General features: G+C 38.8%; 1 protein-coding gene across 5 annotated transcripts in view; it reads left to right on the top strand.

Annotated features, from left to right (window-relative positions):
- Positions 1-21,732, top strand: part of ATP11B (ATPase phospholipid transporting 11B (putative)) — a 91,861-nt gene that overhangs the window by 46,059 nt on the left and 24,070 nt on the right. For all 5 annotated transcript variants that reach the window (XM_088132596.1, XM_088132595.1, XM_088132594.1 and 2 more), the window contains exons 14-27: positions 992-1,167; positions 2,991-3,059; positions 4,614-4,687; positions 4,823-4,926; positions 5,701-5,882; positions 7,702-7,905; positions 8,725-8,878; positions 10,620-10,722; positions 11,952-12,097; positions 13,417-13,476; positions 15,156-15,283; positions 16,666-16,804; positions 19,840-19,905; positions 21,229-21,332. In XM_088132596.1, the coding sequence (XP_087988722.1) occupies positions 992-1,167; positions 2,991-3,059; positions 4,614-4,687; positions 4,823-4,926; positions 5,701-5,882; positions 7,702-7,905; positions 8,725-8,878; positions 10,620-10,722; positions 11,952-12,097; positions 13,417-13,476; positions 15,156-15,283; positions 16,666-16,804; positions 19,840-19,905; positions 21,229-21,332 (1,709 nt within the window). The remainder of the gene's footprint in view (positions 1-991; positions 1,168-2,990; positions 3,060-4,613; positions 4,688-4,822; positions 4,927-5,700; positions 5,883-7,701; positions 7,906-8,724; positions 8,879-10,619; positions 10,723-11,951; positions 12,098-13,416; positions 13,477-15,155; positions 15,284-16,665; positions 16,805-19,839; positions 19,906-21,228; positions 21,333-21,732) is intronic.

The raw sequence follows: 21,732 nt of genomic DNA, 5'->3' as shown, positions 1-21,732 counted from the left end.
GTTCAATCCACTGATCCTTATTACTACTTGAATATAACATATCAATTATCAGAAAGAATTACTTTTAAATCCCATCTCCAATACCTATTTTTAAAAATGTGTTTTTACTCTGTCAGATGCAAAATATAATGACAGCAAAGCTAATGCAGTTTTAGCACATTTATTGTAATGCATTATTATTAATACTCTCCTAATTGAAGCCATTATATTTTGAGGAAAAGAAATTCAGACTGATGGTAGAACTATTCAATCTTTTGGCCAGCAGGTGGGAGAATTATGTATGCTGCCTTGAGTTGTACAAAATAAAGGCGGGATATGAATTTAATAATAAAAAAATGTATTTTATCTTGATTGGCTGCATCTAATACCTTTTAACGGAATTAAAAGAAAACATATTTAAAATTTAAACTCATTATGAAGGAGCTGCTATGGCTGGGAGGATTATGTGCGATTGGGTACTCCCAATTCTGTCTCTTGGATTATAAAATGAAGAAGCAAGAGGTTTGACAAACTAGACTTGCTACATACATAATATCTGTATGTACAATAACATATTCATTATAAGCCCATGTTTAGATATTTCATGAAATATTAGCAAAAGCAATTAACAGAAAACATTTAATAGCTTATCTATATAGATTATTAATTGTTAATAAAAATAGCTATCTTGATAAAATTGTAGATACGACAATTTGTGGAAAATGTAAAAACATCATCCAGAGTTTTCATAAAACACTCAATTTACGACATTGTTCAATGCTGTGGACAGTATTTCTCCCTCAGCCCCCACCCCACCCCCACCCCGCCTTTGGTTAGGAGAAAAAGATCATCCAGCTAGGATAGGCTGGACATTCACTATGAAAATATATAGGCTTAAACTTTTGTGGCTAATCATAACTTTTTTTTTTTTTTGGTAGAAGCTTCATTAGAGAAAAATAAAATTAACAAATCAGATTCATCACAGTGTTTTGTATTTAATTTTTTTTAACAGACACATGAGGAAGAACTCTTCCTGAAAGCTCTTTGTCTCTGTCATACAGTGCAGATTAATAATGACCAAACTGATGGCATTTGTGACAGCCCATGGCGTAGCAATGGTCTACCATCTCAGTTGGAGTATTATGCCTCCTCCCCAGATGAAAAAGCTCTAGTTGAAGCTGCTCGCAGGTAAGGCTAGGCTCTGCATCATTATGAAAGTGTAAATGGCAATACTGGATAAGTCTATCTGTTATCTTTGTCTGGAGTCCAACTGGGGAGCAAGCAAGGGGAATCCAGGTCCAAGACCTGTGCAGCCTTTCATTAACTCATACTAGGTATGCTGTTGTATGACTATTAGAATGCCAGGGATGAATTGCCAGGAACAAGAGCTTTGCCTTGGTGTTTGTAATACAATTATGAATAGCAAAGTGAAAGACATAATACCAAGCTGATTATCTCAGAGCCCTCTGCTAGAGTTCCTCTGCCTCATTGCTTCATTCAGTAAATTCAACTGATGAGTGTCAACAGAACTGTAGCCAAAATATTGCAGAATTGAAGGCCCTTGAGAATCAGAAGTGATGTAGAAATGTGAACTTGAGAGTGGCATTTAGGACACATAGCCCAAGATCCTGCTTAGTGTAGAAATCCAAATTCAAGCATCCACAGCAGACACATATCTGGCATCAACTTGAACACATCCCTTTAGGGAAAGCCTGCCATTCTCCATATTGTACACACTGTTCTTATAATACTTCAGAAGGCTTCTGAGGCCTTTTGAAACCTTACGAGAACTCAGCAGCAGGAGGAAGACAGCAAAGATCAGCTGGGCATGGGAGGGCCTGTGGAGCACAGGGCGGCAGGGGCTTTGTGCTGGGGTGGCTGACTGCAGCATGGGACTTGAGGTGCCACTCCTTGGCAGCGCTGGGACTGAAGTAGAGGCCCGAGGGTGGTTGCAACCGGCTGAGACTGCTGAAAGCCCCAGGCTTCTACTTCACCCCCACCGCTGTCGCCAAGGAGTGCGGGGTGGCCAAAAGCGCAGGGATGGTGGGGAGATAAGCAGATGGGGGGTATTGAAGCGCCCCTACGATCATAAGTGCGGGTGGGCTGCCAAGCACCCGAATTTTGATCATGTGGCCACAGGGGTGCTGCAGTGACATAAGTTGAGGACTGGGCATAAGTACCATTTGTTCAGTGCCACTGTAACTTTGAACAGTCGCTGAATGAATGGTCGTTAATGAGGACTACCTTTATTTCTCATTATTTGGAAGCTGTGCTACAACAAGAGCACTCTGTATTGCAGTGCTGGGATATAGTAACCTATCATTACGAACGGCAAAATGTGTAAGAGGAAGAATTACATGCTCTAGGGAGCTACAAAATTTGACACCGGGAAGGAAAAGGAATAAAAATGGAAGATCCAGTAGAACAGAATATGTGTAACTCAGGGTTGAACTGTGGAGTTCTTGGTGCTTTCTGAGCTTGGTTGTTTGCATGCATTTCATTGCCCAACTAAGTAACATTTGATGATGATGAAACATCTGCAAGCAAACAGCCAAGCTCAGAGAACACCAAGAACTCTACAAATAGAGGACACATGCTTCTTTTGCTTACATATATCTAATTTTGTTCCTTGTCCTAATGTAACTAAATCTATATGGCATACACTTTAATTCTGGTTGTTTAATCTATCTGCGTAGAGATTAGCAAAGTGGATTTTAGATGTCTATTTCAAAATTTAGTTAATTGATGATTAAATTCACTGATGAAATTACTGATTGCTAAAAAACTCAAAGTACTTGTTGGCTATTTAGTTCAATTTACACCATCCTTAAACAGGAGAATCTGTTCTGAAATCTGAATGCATCTTCCTAGAACAATTATTTAAGATTCTTCCTAAAAGTATTTCACTGCTATGCATAGGTAGTAGTGAGTAATATTACTTTTCTGTTCAAGACATTGTTTTAAATTTTCATAAGATTACCCAATTATTTGACCTCCCTTCGAATTTTTAGGGTTGGCGTTGTGTTTACTGGGGCAAGTGCAGAAAGCATGGAGCTTAAAAGCTGCGGAAAGCCAGAAAGGTAAAGCCACAAAGAACATGTTTCCTTGTTTTAAAAAATGGTTGAAATTCTGTAGGGCAGGAGTGGAAAACCTATGGTCCTAGAGATGTTGCTGAATGTAACTCCCATCAGCCCCAGCCAAAGTGGATTAATAAGGTCCTAATTTCTGGTATAAGGAACCTTAACCAGTTTTGAGCTTTCAAATCATCTCACACCCCCTGTGTAGAACACCCCCCTTTCACACACCCCTTTCATCTCACACCCCCTGTGTAGAAAGAAGCAATTTAGAACAGCAAAGAAACAATAACTAAGAAACGTATTTTTTTCAAAAAGGTGTTTGGTTCAGTTCTTGGAATCTTCAGTTATAGGTTTGTTGGAGTTCAGATGAAGAAGGGCCCTCCCAACTGAAGGAAGGAGAACAGAGTTAAATAGGCTATAGATTGGGTTAGCCTTTATCAGTTTGCATCCAATCCTTCCTCCAAGTAACTTAATGATCACGTATAAGAGGTGGTGGTGGTGTTGTTATTATTAGATTTTTATCCCACCTTTTTTATATTATAGATAGATCAATTGATCAACTCAAGGCAGCAAACATACCTAATATTCCTGCCTCCTATTTTCCCCACAATAACAACCCTGCAAGGTGGGTTGAGCTGAGAGAGGGACTGGCCCAAAGTCCCCCAGGTGGCTTCATGCCTAAGAGAGGCCTAGAACTCACAGTCTCCTGGTTTCTAGGCCAGCACCTCAGCGACAACACCAAACTGGCTCTTGACTCTCAATCTATGATTATTATTATTATTATTATTAGCTGATCATTATGATTATTCTCCCATCATTACCGTCTTGCAAGGTAGGTTGGAAAGATTGGGTCCAAAGTCAACCATTGAATTGTTTGTAATTGAGCAGAGTTGGCCTGTTTTGTGCACCATTTCTTGTACAACACTATTCATGAATCAATCTAAATAAGACCCTCACATTTGTTAGCAATGGCATGTGCACAATCTACAATTATATAGTCTGAAATTGCTCACTTCTCTTTCAGTAACTATATCCAGCAGGCAGTAATTCAGTGTCCTTAACTTTGTATTTCCCATGAATGTGACCTTGTCATAGTGGTGGTATTCCTCTTAAGCTACAAACCAGAAACTCCTCTCCTTAAATGTCACTTGAACAGCTAATGATACGTCAGCTTTACAACTTGCTTGCTGTGAGCACTCTATTTTCCTAAGTACAAGTTGTGTTAGGTTACACTGAAGAAATGGAAGCATTCTTAGAAGTAAGCCACTTAGAGAAACAAGATGCAGAGATCAAGTAAACAGCAAGAGCTTTGTGGAAATGGTGCGTGCAGGACCATTTGTTCCTTCCTCTTTCTCTCCTCCATCAATTAGAGAAATGACTATAATCTGCACTTCCGAGTTGAGAGAAGTCCTCTTCTCTTCTCCAGGCCCAGCATGCCCATCAAGTGTAATCTATGTATGCAGTTGCAGGCATGCAGTTTTCATGATTTTCTGCATTTAACAAGTATAGCCTTCATTTCATCCCAAAACTAAATGTGACCTTTATTCTCCTTTAAAGGTATAAATTACTATATGTACTGGACTTTGATGCCAATCGTAGGAGAATGAGTGTGATTGTAGAAAGTCCATCAGGTAAGATAAAAAATGTGGTGCTGTTGAGGTTATTTATTCTCCCTGCATTGCCTCCCCCAAAGCCAGTTCCATAAAAGGAACATTAATAGCTTCTGATAAACATTACTAATTTGCAGCTTTCTTTTTCCTTGATAGGTGAAAAACTCTTATTTACCAAAGGAGCAGAATCTGCTATTCTTCCTTGCAGTAAAAGTGGTGAGGTAGAAAAAACAAGAATTCATGTGGATGAATTTGCATTGGTATGTTAGAGCACTGCTTTCAAACTTTCTGGTAGATTGGTAGAGGTTCTGCTAAATTAAGAACTGGTTAGTACTATAACAAATATAATGAATTTATATTCATAATAAACACTATAATAAATAATATTTCAGGTCCATTAATTGTGTGGGGTTGAGAACTGATTCGAATATATGTTGAACCTCCCTAGGCAGTTTTTTTCAGAACACATGGGCTGGACATCCTGGGGTAGCTACCTGATGCCCACCCTATTTATGGGTCTTGTTTACAAAGCTGGGACTGATGGAAGTGTCTGATCTTACTCCAGACACTCCCATCAGCCCCAGCTTTTGTGATCAGATATTAGAGGAATTGTAGTCAAAACATCTTAAGGGGACGGCATTTGGAAAAATAAATCATTCTAGTTTCTTCAGACCACATGTCTTTCTCCACTTCCCTCTCCTCCTACCTCTCCCCATAACCAGTTGCCTGTGATTTAAGTGGCACTTTCTTCTCCCAAAGAGAAGAGTCTCTTCATTGCCTTCCAAAATTAGCATCATTTGACTGACTGCAGACCACATCTGCCCTTGATGTTTGGTCTGTTTTGCCTGGTCTGTGCTTTTCCTCTTCTATTAATGGGAGTAAAACTGAAGATGCCTTGTCAAAAAAGAGTCTCTTTGAGACTGTCTGGGAGACGTAATCTGTCGGCTTTCATTTAATTAAGCAGCACGCTCCATCAGTAAGCAAATGTTTCTGTCAGTGTCTTATCTAATAATCGCTTTCTATTCTTTTCACAGAAAGGATTAAGAACTCTTTGTGTAGCTTACAGAAAATTCACAGATGAGGAGTATAAAGAAGTGGAGAAACGTCTTTTTGAAGCAAAAACTGCCTTACAGCAACGAGAAGAACAGTTGGCAGATGTATATAACTTTATTGAAAAAGACTTGGAATTACTTGGAGCTACAGGAGTAGAAGACAAGTATATACTTCCTATCCTGTTTATTTGGAGAAAGAAATTCTGGCACAAGCAGACTAGCTCGATGCTATGAGCATTGATATAGCTTGAGGCTCATGCTTCTCTCCATAGATAATCATAAATGTATGATTCTTCCCATCAGCAGAAGGAGGGAAGATTGCAAATAGGGCCACAGCACCCAACCTTGTATGAACAAATATCCTATTTATTTTACAACAAATATTATATTATAACAAATTTATAAATATATATTATAAATTATATATTTCTATAGTTATATTATTATATATTATAAATATATAAATATATATTATAACAAATATCCTATTTGTTAGGATTAGACAGCCAGGTTATTTGAGGGCCCACCTCTCCCCAGTTACATCAGCCCGTCCCATTAGATCTGGCAGGGAAGGTGCGCTACGCATTCCATTGGCCAGGGACTTGCATTTGGTGGTCCCTAGGAGGTGGGCCTTCTCTGCCGTGGCTCCCTCCTTGTGGAACATTCTCCCTCCTGAAGTGAGGCTTGCCCCTTCCCTGCTGTCTTTTAGGAAGTCCCTCAAGACCTGGTTGTGTTATCAGGCCTGGGGGGTTTTGGGAACCGGAGACATTCTTAGATGGCTCCAACATAATTGATATTCTGCTCCCTCCGTGGGGTTTATATATTTTAAAATCTAAATTTTAAATTTTTGATAATGTTTTTATTTTAATTATTACTTTTTGTTTTTATCCACTTGTTATTTTATTTAATTGTTGTATGCCACCCAGAGTTGCTTTGTGTGAGATGGGTGGCTATATAAATGTGACAAATAAATAAATAGAACACGTTGCACTTCAAAAAGGGAAGACTCTGTACCCACCACCCCACAATCATGGAAGATGAACTAGGAGGATGGCAATTTGTATTTAACAGGCCCAGTGTGTGACCAGTATGAAAAAGGGTCAGTGTGGTGAGACTGGGAATTGAGCCTAATAAGATATAGCTTGTGCTAACCAGCATGTTCCCTGTGTCATGAAATCTGACTTGTAGCAAGTGTGACTATCCTATTGGTAGCCTAGACATGTTTTAGACTGCATGAAGGTAAAAATGCAAGTAAAATTCAATTCCTAGTGACATTTTCTTCACCACAGTACGGAAGTAGTTTGCCATAGCATTCTTTGGGGATGCTTGTTTGTTTCCAACCTCCTAGTCTAGCCTATACTGTAGGATTTCCTGGTGATCTCCTATCTGAGCACTAACCAGGTCCAATCCTACTTAGCTTTTTTTTCAAGATCAGCCAAAGTCACTAGGTGTTACCCCTACTGTTAGGCACCTGAACCTAAAACTGAACATAGTTTCTTAAGTAAAGTTGTTGCTTCATGGAATATGGAAGTGGATTGGTGTAAACGGCAAGCTTGGTGAGTGCACGTGATGGTTAGATTACAATGAAATACCCAAAGCTGAAGTGGTGCTTGAATATAACATCCAGTGGTTGGAAGGCAAACCCTTCCACCGTTACCATTAATCATGAAAACAGAATAACCTAAGCAAAGTCAAAAATCAGAAGGAGTCTGGTAGCCCCTTTTCAGACAAAGGAAATTTATTCAAAGGTATAAGCTTTCCTGAACTACAGCTCACTTCATCACATCCATCTTCATCAGAGCTGTAGTTCAGGAAACACCTTTGAAAAAAAATTGTTAGTCTGAAAAGGGGCTACCAGACTCCTCCTGATTTTTGGCTAACATAGACTAACGTGGCTGTGCTACAACATCTAAGCAGAGTCATGACATGATCCTGACTAATCAGTTCTGATATTGTTTACCAATACAGTTTACTTACTTTTAGGCTGCAAGATAAAGTCCAGGAAACCATAGAAGCTCTCCGACTGGCAGGTATTAAAGTGTGGGTGCTTACTGGAGACAAGCATGAAACAGCAGTAAGCGTTAGCTTATCATGTGGACACTTCCACAGAACCATGAATATCCTGGAATTAGTGCAGCACAAATCAGACAGTACATGTGCGGAGCAATTGAGACAACTAGCCAAGAGGTAAAACCTTGCACATTTCTCAACTGATGTTAACAGCCTCTGATGTGGAATGGAGTTTCCTAAAACAGTGTTTCTTAGTGTGGTGCTAGGATCCCTGGGGGTTCCCCAAGGCCCTGTCAGGGGTCCCCAAAATCAAAATTATTTGCCAGTCTATGGTGAAAAATAATACGATATTAAAATCCCATCAAACAATCGTGAGAAGTGGTAATGGTAGCAAAGGCATCAATTTTATTTTTAATACGGTAAATATTGATAGGTATAACCCATACAAAAGCTCTTTTGGGGTCCTCCATAATTTTTAAAAGTGGGACGGGGTCCTAAGAGAAAAAAAGTGTAAGAAGCGCTGTTCTAAAACGTTCCAAAACTTTTTTTTCAACAGACACCTGACTGTAAGCTAGAAAAACTTGGTTTTCAATCACAAATAAGTTGAGTTGACATTACCAGAAATACTCTAAGCTCAAAATGTCCCTATTTTGAACTCAGAACACTTCTGGAATGGTTGAAAACAGCATCAAGAACACGTTTGGTCAGGTCAGAACAGCTGGTTTAAACTCAAAATAGGGCATTTCCAATGTTTTTGGCAGTACTAATGCAGAACTCTCCAATATGAAAATAAAGCAGTCCTGTTACATTATCTTCTGTGCTACAAAAGAAGCATACAAGATGCTAATGAGCCTGCTGCTTTGCAGGTGGGAAGGGTTCATAGTTCACTGGTTGTTATTGTCTGTAGTTGCTCTTAAAGCATTTGATGCGTCTGACTGGTGGCCTTCATGAAACAATAACGGAATTGTTTGTCCCATTTTCTGCCTCCTTTGTTAGAATAAAAGATGACCACGTAATCCAGCACGGGCTGGTAGTGGATGGAACCAGTCTCTCCCTTGCCCTCAGGCAACACGAGAAACTCTTCATGGAGGTCTGCAGAAATTGCTCTGCTGTGCTGTGCTGTCGCATGGCACCTCTGCAGAAAGCAAAGGTGAGTAATCGGAAGCTGATGAAGGCTGAACATCAGCCATGTTTGGCTGCTATAACCTGCCACAGCCTTCTCTCAGCCGTCCTGTTTCAGGATGCGTTTTGAAGAAGTGTTCTGCCTAATAACCCCTGTCTATCTCTCTACACAACAGATAGACAGTAGGGCCTGTTCTTGTCTGTCTTGCTGTATGATTGGCATGTGCCCGAGGGAGCACTGTGCACCATTGCATCGTACACCAACTTTTCCCAGCCTGTCACCCTCCAAAGTCTTGGTATAGCAATTCGTTTCACCTTTGCTGGGTAGGAATTCTGGAAAGTTGAGGTCTAAATATACCATAGCAAGTAAAAGCCCTTCATGGCACAGGACCAGATTATCTGAGGAGCCATCTCGCCCCTGTTATATCAGTCCGTCCCACTCGGTCTGGCAGAAGGAGCATGTTGCAGACCCCACCAGTCAAGTAATTTCAACTGGTGGGATCTAGGAAGAGGGCCTTTTCTGCTATGGCCCCCGCTCTGTGGAACAGCCTACCTCCCGAGGTGTGGTGTGCCCCCACTCTCATGACCTTTAGGGAAGGTGTGAAATCCTGGCTATGCCAGAAGGCCTGGGGGCCAGATGGGGGCTCGCATCAGTGAAGGTGGCTTGTGGGGTAATTGATTTTGCCCCCCCCATCATCTTGAATGTTTTTAGTATTTATATCTAGAGTTTGTTTTACAGTTGACTTTTAATAGATTAATTAATTTTAATTACTTAGGGGGTATTTTTAATTGTTAATAGGTTTTTGATTTTAATTGTGAGCCACCCAGAGTCACCTGTTGGGGGAAATGGCCGGTATACAAATTTAATAATAAATAAATAAAATAAAAAAGCTAGGAAGCTTTCAAATTAAACCTCATCACAGCCAGCCCAGCTGTCTCCCTGTTGTTGTGAGAGATAAATAAGTACACGTTTACCTATGCCTTGTAAATATATAGGGCTTCAAAGTCTTCAGAACTCTTACCATGTACCTTACTTCAATATCCCTCTAAGGTAGAGTAAATATGGGTCTCAAGCACAGTAACTTACTTAACATTACCTGGTTAAAATAAGGCTGAGGTGAGGTCTCAGTTGAAGACCTCCAAACTCTTGGTCACTGAGCAACTTTTAAATCACATCAGGGGTTCTTTAAGAAATTTTGGACCATCTAGGATAGAAGTAGGGAACCTGTGGTTCTTTAGAAGTTCAGTCCCAATGAGCACGTGAGGAATGCTGGGAGTTGTAGTTTAGCAACTTCTGGAGGGGCAGAGGTTCCCCACCTCTAATACAGAAGGGTGTGTTCCTTTTCTCTAAGATAGCTTTCCTGAGATTTTAAGAGAAGAAGCCAAGTAAACTAGTTCTGAGACATTTTAGTTATAGGCCATGTTTGCTGTGAGGAAAAAAAATAAAACCTTCATAGTTGGATTTATGTTGTATTGATGTTTAGATCAGGAGACACTGAGCATAGGTCAAAGCTAATGTTCCTTCATTCAATTTTCAGTGGAAGTAAATTCTTGCTTTGTTTGGAAGCACACAGAATTGATACAGCTCTATTAAAGATACAGACTTAATCTCTTGATTATTTTCCATCTTATTAGAAAACGTCTTGGTTAAATATTTGAGTTTCAAGCATTGCCCTTTATTGAGTTTGCTGAGAAACTTCAATATCTCAAATCATTGATTCTCAAATAATCTCAATTTTGTTTTAAACAAGTCTGTTTTTCCTTTACAGGTTGTTCGGCTGCTGAAAACATCTCCAGAGAAGCCTATCACATTAGCTATCGGAGATGGAGCTAATGATGTGAGCATGATACAAGAAGCTCATGTTGGCATAGGTAATATTTAGGTGATGGCCAAAGTCTCATTGTTTTTAAACTTCGTTAAGTGGGATTATAATGAGTATCATCTCCATAGATGAAAAATTGAAGTGATAAACTAGATACTGTGAAGACAGGGGCCCTTCAGTTAAATAATAAGTAAAACATATTTAAATAAATAAAGCATGCTTATATCCAGCTTGTCAACCAGGAACGTCTTCTGAAAAGGCTTTTCAGTTTCAGAGCATCATCCCAAATTCAGAATCACTCCCAACCTGTTAAGATGCAGGAAAGCTGTTAAAACTTGGCTTTTTAACAGAGACCTAGGAAGGCATAAGTAATGAGTCCCAGATGGGTTTTTGAATGCTCCTCAGATGCAAACATTTTCTTTGTAATTTAGTAATTGTAATTGTTAGTTCTTAGATTATTATACTGTTTTTCTTTTAATCGTCTTACTGTAAGATGGAAATGCAGTCCACTCAAAATCTTTTCAGATTGGAGTGGCAATATAAGCCAATTAAATTAAATTAAATTAAATTAATTACCCAGCCTTCTACAACTTGATGCCCTCCAGATGTGCCGTGGGTTTAATGGTGGCTGGGTGTTATAGTCCTAGCATATTTGAAGGATCCTAGGTTGGGAAAGAAGGCTGAAGGTAGGAATAATTGGCATTTTTTCTGTGGGAATTGGTGGTTGACTGCTGCTTCCAAGCGGTTCTCAAAGTGTGCCCTGGGGGTCCCTGAGACTCTTTCAAGGGTCTGCAAAGTCAAATAAGTAAATATTTTAACATTTCTCAGTCTTAATTTCTAATACAGTACATATGGATAGATATAACCTATGTAAACCAAAGCTCTTTGGGATCCTCAATCATTTTTAAGAATGTAAAGGGGTCCTGAGACCAAAATGTTTGAGAACTGCTGCTCTAGAGTAGGATAGTAGATGGTGAGAATGGCTATCAGTAGAAGTAGCTGTCCCCCCAATATTTCTGGACCCTGCCATGAAAAAAGAGCTTGGTTGTGTAGAGGAACAATAGGAAATACCTATGCATGTACACAACCTTTTCTCTTTCATTTGTAGAATAAAAGGGGTGTTCTTATCTGGTCAGGCCTCCTTTAAATCTCCAAGCAGCACTTAAAAGGGCTGAATCTTCCATTATTGTTGCATATGTTGTTTCACTTTCACTTATATGTGTCATCATGCTTAGGAAGACAAGTTTATTTTGTTACTTTTGTGTACCCAAATTACAGGTATCATGGGCAAAGAAGGCAGACAAGCTGTAAGAAACAGTGACTATGCAATAGCAAGATTTAAATTCCTCTCTAAGTTGCTTTTTGTCCATGGCCACCTTTACTATATTAGGGTAGCGACCCTTGTACAGTACTTTTTTTACAAGGTAAGCTTCTGCAGAATTGGGGATTCTTTTAGCTCCAAACTTTTCGTTTTTAAATATTGGGCTTAATTACAAAAGTGAAGTAGTACATAAACTCTGATACACAGTTGTCATTACGATTATGCTTGGCACTTCTAATGTTTAGTGGGGAGACATTTAAAGGGGGTATTGTAGAAACTGAATCTACTCCTATCTCATTGTTGACATTAGCATTTTCCCAGGCTTTATTTCAAGCACCAGTGTAACACTGTCAGCATGCTAACTGCGATAAGACGATACAGAGGCTAACCCACAAGATCCATGTGTCTGCATATGCAGGAATGCATGCACAAATATCTCCATCCTGTTCATTTTTCCTCCTCCTGATTCCCTTAATTGCATTGAATGTCAGCTGACACAAATGGAACAATCCAAGTGGAGTTTGGTACCTAAAGTTTCACCCCATCTTTCCTCATTGTTCCAGGCAGCTAAGAAAAAAGAAAATATATTGTAACATTCTATAGAAAGCATAGAAGCAACTCTTTAAACCAAAACATAAACATAAAGTCTTGGTCTCTAAGGAAAACAACCTTTGGTAACTAAAGTCTCTCCATTCAGTAGTACCTTCCATATTTCAGAGAGGTGCTAAAAAATCACAGTTGGGAGGAGGCAGTTGCACAAAAACTTGTCTTCCACTAACTTGTCACCATTTTCTTTGCTTCCAAGCCATAACGTATCTGCATTAAAATTATTTCTTGTAAATCCACTTGTAATCATGGTTGGAGAGTCTAGATAAGTGTTTCTTAACCGTGGCAACTTTAAGATGTGTGGACCTTCAACTTCTAGAATTCAGAGCTGGATGGGGAATTCTGGGAGCTGAAGTCCACACATCTTGCCAAGGCTGAAAAACACAGGTCTAGATTAAAAAGAGACTGTGACCTCCTTTGGTGTGCACCTCATGCAGATCATATTTAAAAGGCAAGAATGTGTGATGAAGCATTCTGGCAGGCATCAAGAAAGAGCACATGCTTCTTGTTTCAAACAAGGAGTTGTGGAGCTGCTAAATATGAACTGGATTGGTGTGGTGGTATTAGTGAAGACTGCTTCATTGGCTCTGACACTGATGGAACCTGGGTGCCTTGTGGAAGAACTTTCACTCTACCACTTCCTTCAAAGAGTAGTTTAATTCCAGTCAGTGATGCATTTATCCATCTGGATGATGAATCTCAGTAGACAAAAGTTTTTTTGCTTCTCTTAATATTCAAGATATGTTTGGGAGGAGGGTTGGGGCAGAACTTGACGTTTTATGCTTGTAACTGGTTGCATCACATCTTGTTTTCCAGAATGTGTGTTTTATTACACCACAGTTTTTATATCAATTCTTCTGTTTGTTTTCACAACAAGTGAGTACTCAACTGGATTTTTTTCCCCCTCTTCTCTTTCTGTCATCACACTCTGATTTGTAGGTGGCCACCAAGAAGTGAACACTGTATCAGAACTGAAATCAAATACCTATAACTAACAGCTAGATAATGTTTCAGTAGTATCTCTTTCTCCAGCCCTATATAATTCCTTTAAATTTTCTAACACTGCAAAATTATATCCAAGAGCAATCCCATTTCTTGTGGGGAATCCTTTTATTGTTAGGGAACCATAAGGGTAAAAACTGGAAGTTGTATTAAGAATTCCATGCAGAATAAGAGTTACAGTCTGGTCAAAGTAATATCTATCTTCGGATAGTGCTAATTAGTTGCTAATTCTTTTTCTATGTTAGAGAGCTAAAAGGGCTTTTAAAAAATGGATTTCATTTTGTATCTGGGGAACAAGTGGGCACAGTTATAGCCATATCAAGAAGGGATTTTCTTATTAATCAGATTTAGCTAATTTAAATTTATACTAGTCCTTTAAATTTAAGGTGTGCTGGATTATAACTCACTTTATTCCTTAGCCAGTAATGTTTGTCCTTGCTTTCTTGCATTTCTGAAATTAATTCCTCTTCCTCCATTATGAATTCTGGCAAATTCTAACTTATCCTAATATATGTATTTATAAATAACCTAGTAAAGACTACTGGTAATCCTGATTGGCCCTGTTTAAGAATGATTAGTAACTGAGTTTTAACACAGCCTGTTTTTCCTACCTCCAGATCCAGTATTTTAAGATAGATAGAAGATAGATAGATAGATAGATAGATAGATAGATAGATAGATAGATAGATAGATAGATAGATAGATTTCAAATTTGTCACCGTCCATCTCACTACAGAGCAATTCTGGGCGGTTCGCAGTAAAAACAGAATAAATATTAATTAAAATAAATAAAAATTAAAATAAAATAAATTTAATTAATTAGAATATACAACAATTATTCTAAACAGTCAATAATATGAAATTAAAAAGTGGGTTAACTTAAAAGAAGCTGGGTGATACAGCAGAAGAACTAATTCAAGGAATTTCTGCCACAAGTGAAGAATAAGATGGTAGCGGGTGCCCACCCCCGCCCCGCCTTTCCTTCTAGCTGCTTCAGTTCTTTCTTTTCTTCTACATGGGTCATGGGATGGTCTGTATTGCATTTGGTGACAAACAGTTTTCTGCTTCAATAAGAAAAAAAACCCACAGGCCTTTTCTTGACCACCCAACATCTATCATCTAAAGTGGCTGTGTAACATTGCCTAATGTTAAAGCCTCCTCCCTCTCCACACCCCGTTTTCCAGGCTGATGTTCTTTTTCACAGCATTTTGGATGTTGCACCAAGGAATGTCTGTTAATACATACTTAACTAGGACTAAAAGTTATTTTTCCCGTTCTTGTAAGACTTCTCTCACAGTGATTTTTTTAGGAAAGAGCATTAAGATCATTTGTCTTTGAAAGGGAGAAAAAGAAATTTAAGTAAGGTGTGGAAGGAAATTGTAATAATTCTTTATAGCTGTATAGCTTCTAGTCGCAGAGGCTAGCTTTGCTGCATTCCTTCTTTGTTAATATTTTTGGGATATATCAAAAAAACTTTTAGATTGTTCTTAGCTGAGTTCTCTGTACATGACTTTTTAAAAAATCACCAATTCTCCACCTTTCTCACATTTCAGACTCTGTACGACAGCGTGTACCTAACTTTGTACAACATTTGTTTCACTTCCCTGCCAATCCTTATGTATAGTCTTTTTGAACAGCACGTACATCCTCACGTATTACACAGCAAGCCAGCACTCTACCGGTAAGCATGCTCTTTTTAGGAGAGGATTTTGCTTTGTAAGAGATAAGTTCTGCAGTTCCTCCTACTTGGAAACCATTTGTCAGAGACCCAAAGTGTGTGTTTAAAGAACAGGTTGTTTGTAGAACCGGCTAATGCTCATTTGAAATGTTAGCGTAATCCCTGTTGCTGTTAGGCCATGATGGAGAATATCCATTATATCTTAAGGGTTTAGGGTCAGTTCTGCCACCTTCGGTTAATGAGTCTCTGGAAGCAAGGCCAGAAATTCCTCTGTCTGGGATATGGATAACTTTTACAAGACAGAGAAAAAGAAGACACTGGGCTAAGAATCAGAGTATAGAAAGCAGGGGATGTGCAAATTGTGATTGTCAGCATAATTTCAGAAGCCCTTTACAAGCAGTTGGCTTAACACTTTGTGGAAAGAAGATCTGTATCTCATTAATAGCTTGCTGGGAAGAAGAGAGTGAGAGAGAAAGAAAATAGGTGATGTGCTCATGTTCAGCTCTAGCCCCACCTATCACTGCCTTCAGCCTCATCCTTCATTTATTCATTTATTTGAATGTTTGTTTGATTTATATCCCACCTTTTTTGCACAGGAACTCAAAGTGGTATATATAGTGCTTCTTCCTGCTATTTTTCCCAACAAACCTGTGAGATAGGAACCTGCATCTCCCCAAGCCCTTAGCCACTACACCACACCAGCTTTCAATGGCATGCAGCCCGATTGTTTTCCACTCCCAGGGAATGTGTATGAGTCCAGAAGAATCCCTGAAATCTAGACCCTCCTCTCCTGACTGCAGTGTGCAAATGCAGCCATAACGTGCCTAAACTTGAATTGTAGGTTTTGATAAACTTCGCTAAATAATGCTATGTGATTAATTTGAGGTCCCCCTCCTATTCCTCCTGAAAGAAACTAGTGATAAAGAGATTTCTGATTTGAATTATACCATTTTTTCCTACTAAAATAATGTATCTGTTTATATGATACCTCCCTCAAATTTATTTGGTGAGCTGACCACACTTTGGTCAAGCTGGTTCATTGACTAAAGATTGTAATTGGAGAGTGAAGAATGGGAAAAAGTTAAATAGGAATTAGCATCATCTTATCTCCCAAACCATATTAGCCTTTAGTACCAAGTGGCCATTAGACATCTCAAGGTCAATATTTAGCAATAGGAAGTACGATATTTGGTTCCTTTCAACTTTTCAAGAATATTCATTGCCATTTCCCAGAATAAGTGAAAAGGTAGGTAGCTGATTTTCAGGACTGTTCCTAAAACTTTAAAACATGATCTTACATACATTGATGTCATCGTGCACTACAGTAATTTTAGTTCCTTTGAAAATAGCATCCAAAGCATTTTTTTTTTCATCTCTCTCCACAGAGACATCAGTAAAAATGCCCATTTGGGCTTTAAGCCTTTCCTCTACTGGACCTTCTTAGGATTTTTTCATGCATTTGTTTTCTTCTTTGGCTCCTATCTTCTGATGGGAAAAGACACTTCATTGCTAGGAAATGGCCAGGTAAAATAGAATGCTAACCTACTGTGAAAACCATACGCTGGGGTATGTAATGTTGGGCTGTGTAAACTGAATCATTGTAAAACATATATCAGTTGTAAGTGTGTGTGCTTTCTTAACATGTTCTTATGTAGATTTGAAGCAGAATTAACATAGTTATTGAAATTCAAACTTCTTTGAAAAAGTATAAGCTTTAGTTGGCTGGTGATAATAACCATTACGTAAATAATCTCTAGATTGAGGTATCAAACTGAGTTCGATATTAACTCTGGGATTTCAGGAGCTGACTGTGAGCTGCCCAAATGTCTGTTTTATATTCTGTGTAGTGTATTTCCTCCGGATTTATCCACAATTTGCAACTCAGTTCAGTTCTCAGAGGATTGAGTCCCCAGGTTATTTATTAACAGCTTGTGGACAAGCATCTCCTGGAAAGGGATGGAGCTGGGCAAAAACTCATTCCCCGCATTCCTCTCAGTTACCTTATTTGCGATCTGTTATATTTCAGTTACACAACTAACTTGCCCTGGGTGGACTTGGTTTCTGTGTCATTCTGTGGGGACCATCAGAAATCAGGGATATTCTAACCATTGCCCACCAATTTTAGTTGGAGTACAAAAGTACATCATGGGTTAACTCTTGATTTCAGTACAGCTGGCATGCAGAAAAAAAGAATCCACATTGTCATGTGTGAATTCTCTTGGGTTGATACAGCTTTGCACTGTAATGCTGTACTGCAATTTTGACTTTTTAGTTTCCTTCTACCCCACCCCCTTTTTTTTTTCCCATGCTGTGGCATGTCATCAGATACTCAAACCTAACAGACAAATGGTAAGATTTTATGTTGTAGGATAAAACTTGTGCAGACACTAGATGCAGTACCTTTGTAGTTGTATTCAAGAATGCATCACTCATTCTCCTTGAACATATTAAAAGAAACTGATTGGAAGGACTTTCCAGTTCTCTCGTTCTAGACAACCAGCAGTGTTCAAGGAAAGGCTCTTGTGTACTAGTGAAATTTTGCTCAGTTACGTGCTTTTTGTCTTCTGTCTCCTCACCCCCTGCCTTTCTCACACAAACTGTGGGTGGTTTGGGGTGTTTACCAGGATCCTCTTCTCTTTCACCTCTAACAGTCACCATAGCAAACATCTGCTAATTAGTAGTGTTGCTTGCTTGCCAGCTTAGGAAAGCTCTTTGTAGACAAGCCATCTTTAGGTAAAGGGGACATGCATCCTCAGCTTTCACCAAGCCCAGATTTTTCTCAGTTCTCAGGATTTTCAATTGCCTGGTTGCAGATAGCAGTCCAAGAAAAGGAGAATTAAAAAAGGATCGCTGTGTAATTAATAGGTAGAAAATGAGAGGACAGCACTGCTGTTGATTGTGGGATTTGCCTTTTCCTTAGGGGCTGGGTTTTGCTCTGTTGCAGGAAGAATTGGATAACTTCCCTGTTGACCTGTGAACCAAAATCCCTTTTCTGGCTTGGAATAATTTCTAGTCTTCACTAGAATGTAGTGGAATAAGTGAATATAGTACAATGAGTGGATGTTCTCTCCCCCCCTCCCCCCCATGCATATACTGGATTTTTTCTTCAAAAAAGATCTGTGTTTACCAAGTTAATGCTTACTATAGCATTGCAACACAAGTAAGCAGAACAATTGCATTTTACAAACCCATTATCTAAAGATAGTGGAAATGAGAAATTTCAGTAAGGAGTTAGTTCATGAAATGAAGAGAAAATAAATTAACACAGTCTAGCTCTTTCAAGAAATAAGTACATAAGTCTAGATTTTTCATTATATGGTAAAGGAAATAATTATCAGATTTTGCAGATAACACTAAATTGGATGGGGTAACCAGTACCCTAGAACGAAAGCAATTACATTCAAAATAATCCTGATTCATTAGAGACATGAGCTGAAAAATTACGCAGAGAAATGTAGCAGGGACAACTGCAATTTTTTTCACTTAAGAAACAGAAATCAAACATTCAGGTCTACATTGGGGCATATCTGGCTAGATAGCAGTACGTCTTGAAAATTTCTTAGAATAATAATTGGTTACAAAGTGAACATGAGTCAACAGTGAAGAGGCAATGCCATGTTAGGCTGCATGAACAGAAGTATAAGTTCTAAATCATGGAAAGTAACCAGTTCACTTTATTCTGCTTTCATAGATCCCCTCTTCCCCTCCCCACCCCCCACCTCCCAGTACTTGTCCATTTCTTGGTACCACACTTCAAGAAGGATGCAGTAAAATTGGAATAGGTTCTGAGGTGAAGAGAGGTAGGAGGAACTGGTCATATTTAAGAAGAGAAAGCAGGACTAGGTGGGATGGATCCAGTAGTATTCTTCCAATAGCTAAAAGGAAGTCATACAGAAGAAGGCCAAACCCTGTTTTCTGTTGTTCAAAGTGCATTTTACAGAAATAATTTAAATCACAGAAATGTAGGTTCTACTTGGAACTTTCAGTACAGTGCATATACCTTGTAGTTGGTGAAGTGCAGACAACAGTGTGTTGGCTTGCAGAGTAGTCATCTTAAAAGGCTTTTTTAAAAATGGCAGGGTTGATTTCTGATTTTGATTAATTCCAAAATAAAGTGTATATTAAAATTCTAAATCCACTCTTTGAGAGCATGTCAATTGCAAATTTATACATCATGCTACACTGAAGAAAATCCCGCTGCCTCCTGTGATTAGAGGCTAATTGTGTTTTAATACAGCATTAGAATTTTTCATTAGTTGAACACTATGTATAATTGGCTGATTGGTGATTTCCTTCAGTCTTCTTTCCTTTGGGGTTTTAAAATCTGTTCAGACAAACTTGTGATTTGTGGAGGAAGATAACATATCCAGTGGGAATCTAGATTTTGTAGGCCATACCTGTTCTTGGGTTTGTTTTGTGTTTGGCCCTTCTGATTTTACTGAGTTGTACTAAATGGGCAAGTGTTCATTTGAGCTTCTGGTAGGATTAGTTTTGTTAGTATAACACTGTTGCATCTTAAGTATCTTTCACCTAATTAAGTATCTTGTTTTCCTTTTTAGATGTTTGGAAATTGGACCTTTGGTACTCTGGTCTTCACAGTCATGGTTATAACAGTTACAATGAAGGTGACATTTGTGATTTTGCTTTATAAGCTCTTTTTAATTAACAGTCTGGGTTCTGGTGCTAGTTTGATTTGATTATATTTAAATGGAAGAATTAAGTTATATTAACACTGAACTGATAAACCATCAGTTTTGTTTGTATTGGGGTTTTTCTCACTGAAAGCTCCCAATTTCAGTGAGGTTGTATTCTTCCACTGGAAGAAGTAACCATTACTTGCAAAGTCAATTCTCTAAGGTCAGATTATTTATTCAAGTGATGACAAAAGAAGCACCTTTGTTTTTAAAGCCAGAAGTCCTCAGGTGGAAGAAACATAGGCTCAAGAAAGTCCTAAATTGAGTGCAAGAAGAACTTTGATGCCCAAACAGCTGCCTTATTATTATTATTATTATTATTATTATTATTATTATTATTATTGCTGCTGCTGCTGCTGCTGCTGCTGCTGCTGCTGCTGCTTGTATCCATCTCTGTGACCTCCTAGTCTGTGAGGCTGCCCCTACACATGAAAAGGTAAAAACATTCTCAAGTCAAGTTTGACATCTGGTAACTGTATCCCTGCAATATTCTTGGCAGCATTATGGATGTGGTTTGTCATTGCCACCTTTGGTTTACTTGCTGCTGGCCCATGGCCTTGGAACTCCAACATGTTCCTCCATCCAGGTACTAACCAGGACTTGCCCTGGCTTTTGAGATCCACTAGGGTCAGTTATATTCTGCCACTATTTTTTGATCAAGAACTGGCTTTTTTTCAGTTGACCAGTGTAAAAGTCAGCTGCAAAGAAGGAACCATTCACATGCAGAACCAAACATGTGTTAGGGGTTTCAGAATCAAAGTTGTGCACACCTTGGATTTAGAATTACTAGTTCCCAATAAAACATGCAAGAGCCAAGTTGGTGTAGTGGTTAAGGCATCAAGCTAGAAACCAGGAGGCCAGGAGTTCTAGTCCTGCCTTAGGTACAAAGCCAACTGGGTGACCTTGGACCAGTTACACTCTCTCAGTGCTAGGAGGGAGGCAAGGGCAAACCACTTCTGGAATCTTGCCAAGAAAACTGCCAGGACATGTCCAGACAGTTGCCAGGAGTCAACACTGACTCAAAGGCACACAAAATAATAATAATAATAAAACATGCAGTGTTTTCACAGGCTGTAAGATTTGTAATTACCTGTTTATTAAGAGATACAATTTTCTTACTGTCCTAATGTTTCATGAAGCCTGTTTGCTTTCTATAAAAGAGAGGAGGCAAAAAAAAAAAATCAACTGGCTAAAGCAAGTGTCATAGTTTCCTGTTAAATTTATGCCAACTTTCCTGTCTTCTTTTGTGTTTAGATGGCAATAGAGACTCACTTTTGGACTTGGATAAATCATTTTGTTACTTGGGGGTCCATTGTGTTTTACTTCATCTTTTCCTTATTCTATGGTGGAATAATCTGGTAAGTATTTACCTCTGTGAAAACAAAAGAGTAGTAAAATATTGCTGCCTTAAATTCTTGCCATGAAAAAAAGCCATGTTTGGACCAGTAGGCAGGCTGTGGTCAGTGTGTGGGTTTATGTGTACACACAGTGCATATGTATACACAAACAAAACTTGTGCTACTGCATTCTCTGAGCAGCTAAACCAACAAACTGGTACACAAGATGAAAAGAATAATAAAGCATAAAAATACTGTCATATTATCTATGTGTTATTCATTAGGAGGGCTTTGTTGTTCAACAGCAGTCCAACCACTCTTCTTTGTTACACCAAACTTGAAGATGCAGCTTTAAGTGTATTCTGAAACCAGTATTTGGTTGAGAGAAGAATGCTCATACCAAGACTGTGTTGTGTTGCAG

This window comes from Python bivittatus, unplaced genomic scaffold (genome assembly GCF_059951505.1).
Source record: "Python bivittatus isolate LINGU-HERP-01145 unplaced genomic scaffold, Pbiv_v1 ctg000980_np1212, whole genome shotgun sequence".
Taxonomy (NCBI): domain Eukaryota; kingdom Metazoa; phylum Chordata; class Lepidosauria; order Squamata; family Pythonidae; genus Python; species Python bivittatus.
This window is presented reverse-complemented; position numbering and strand designations above follow the sequence as displayed.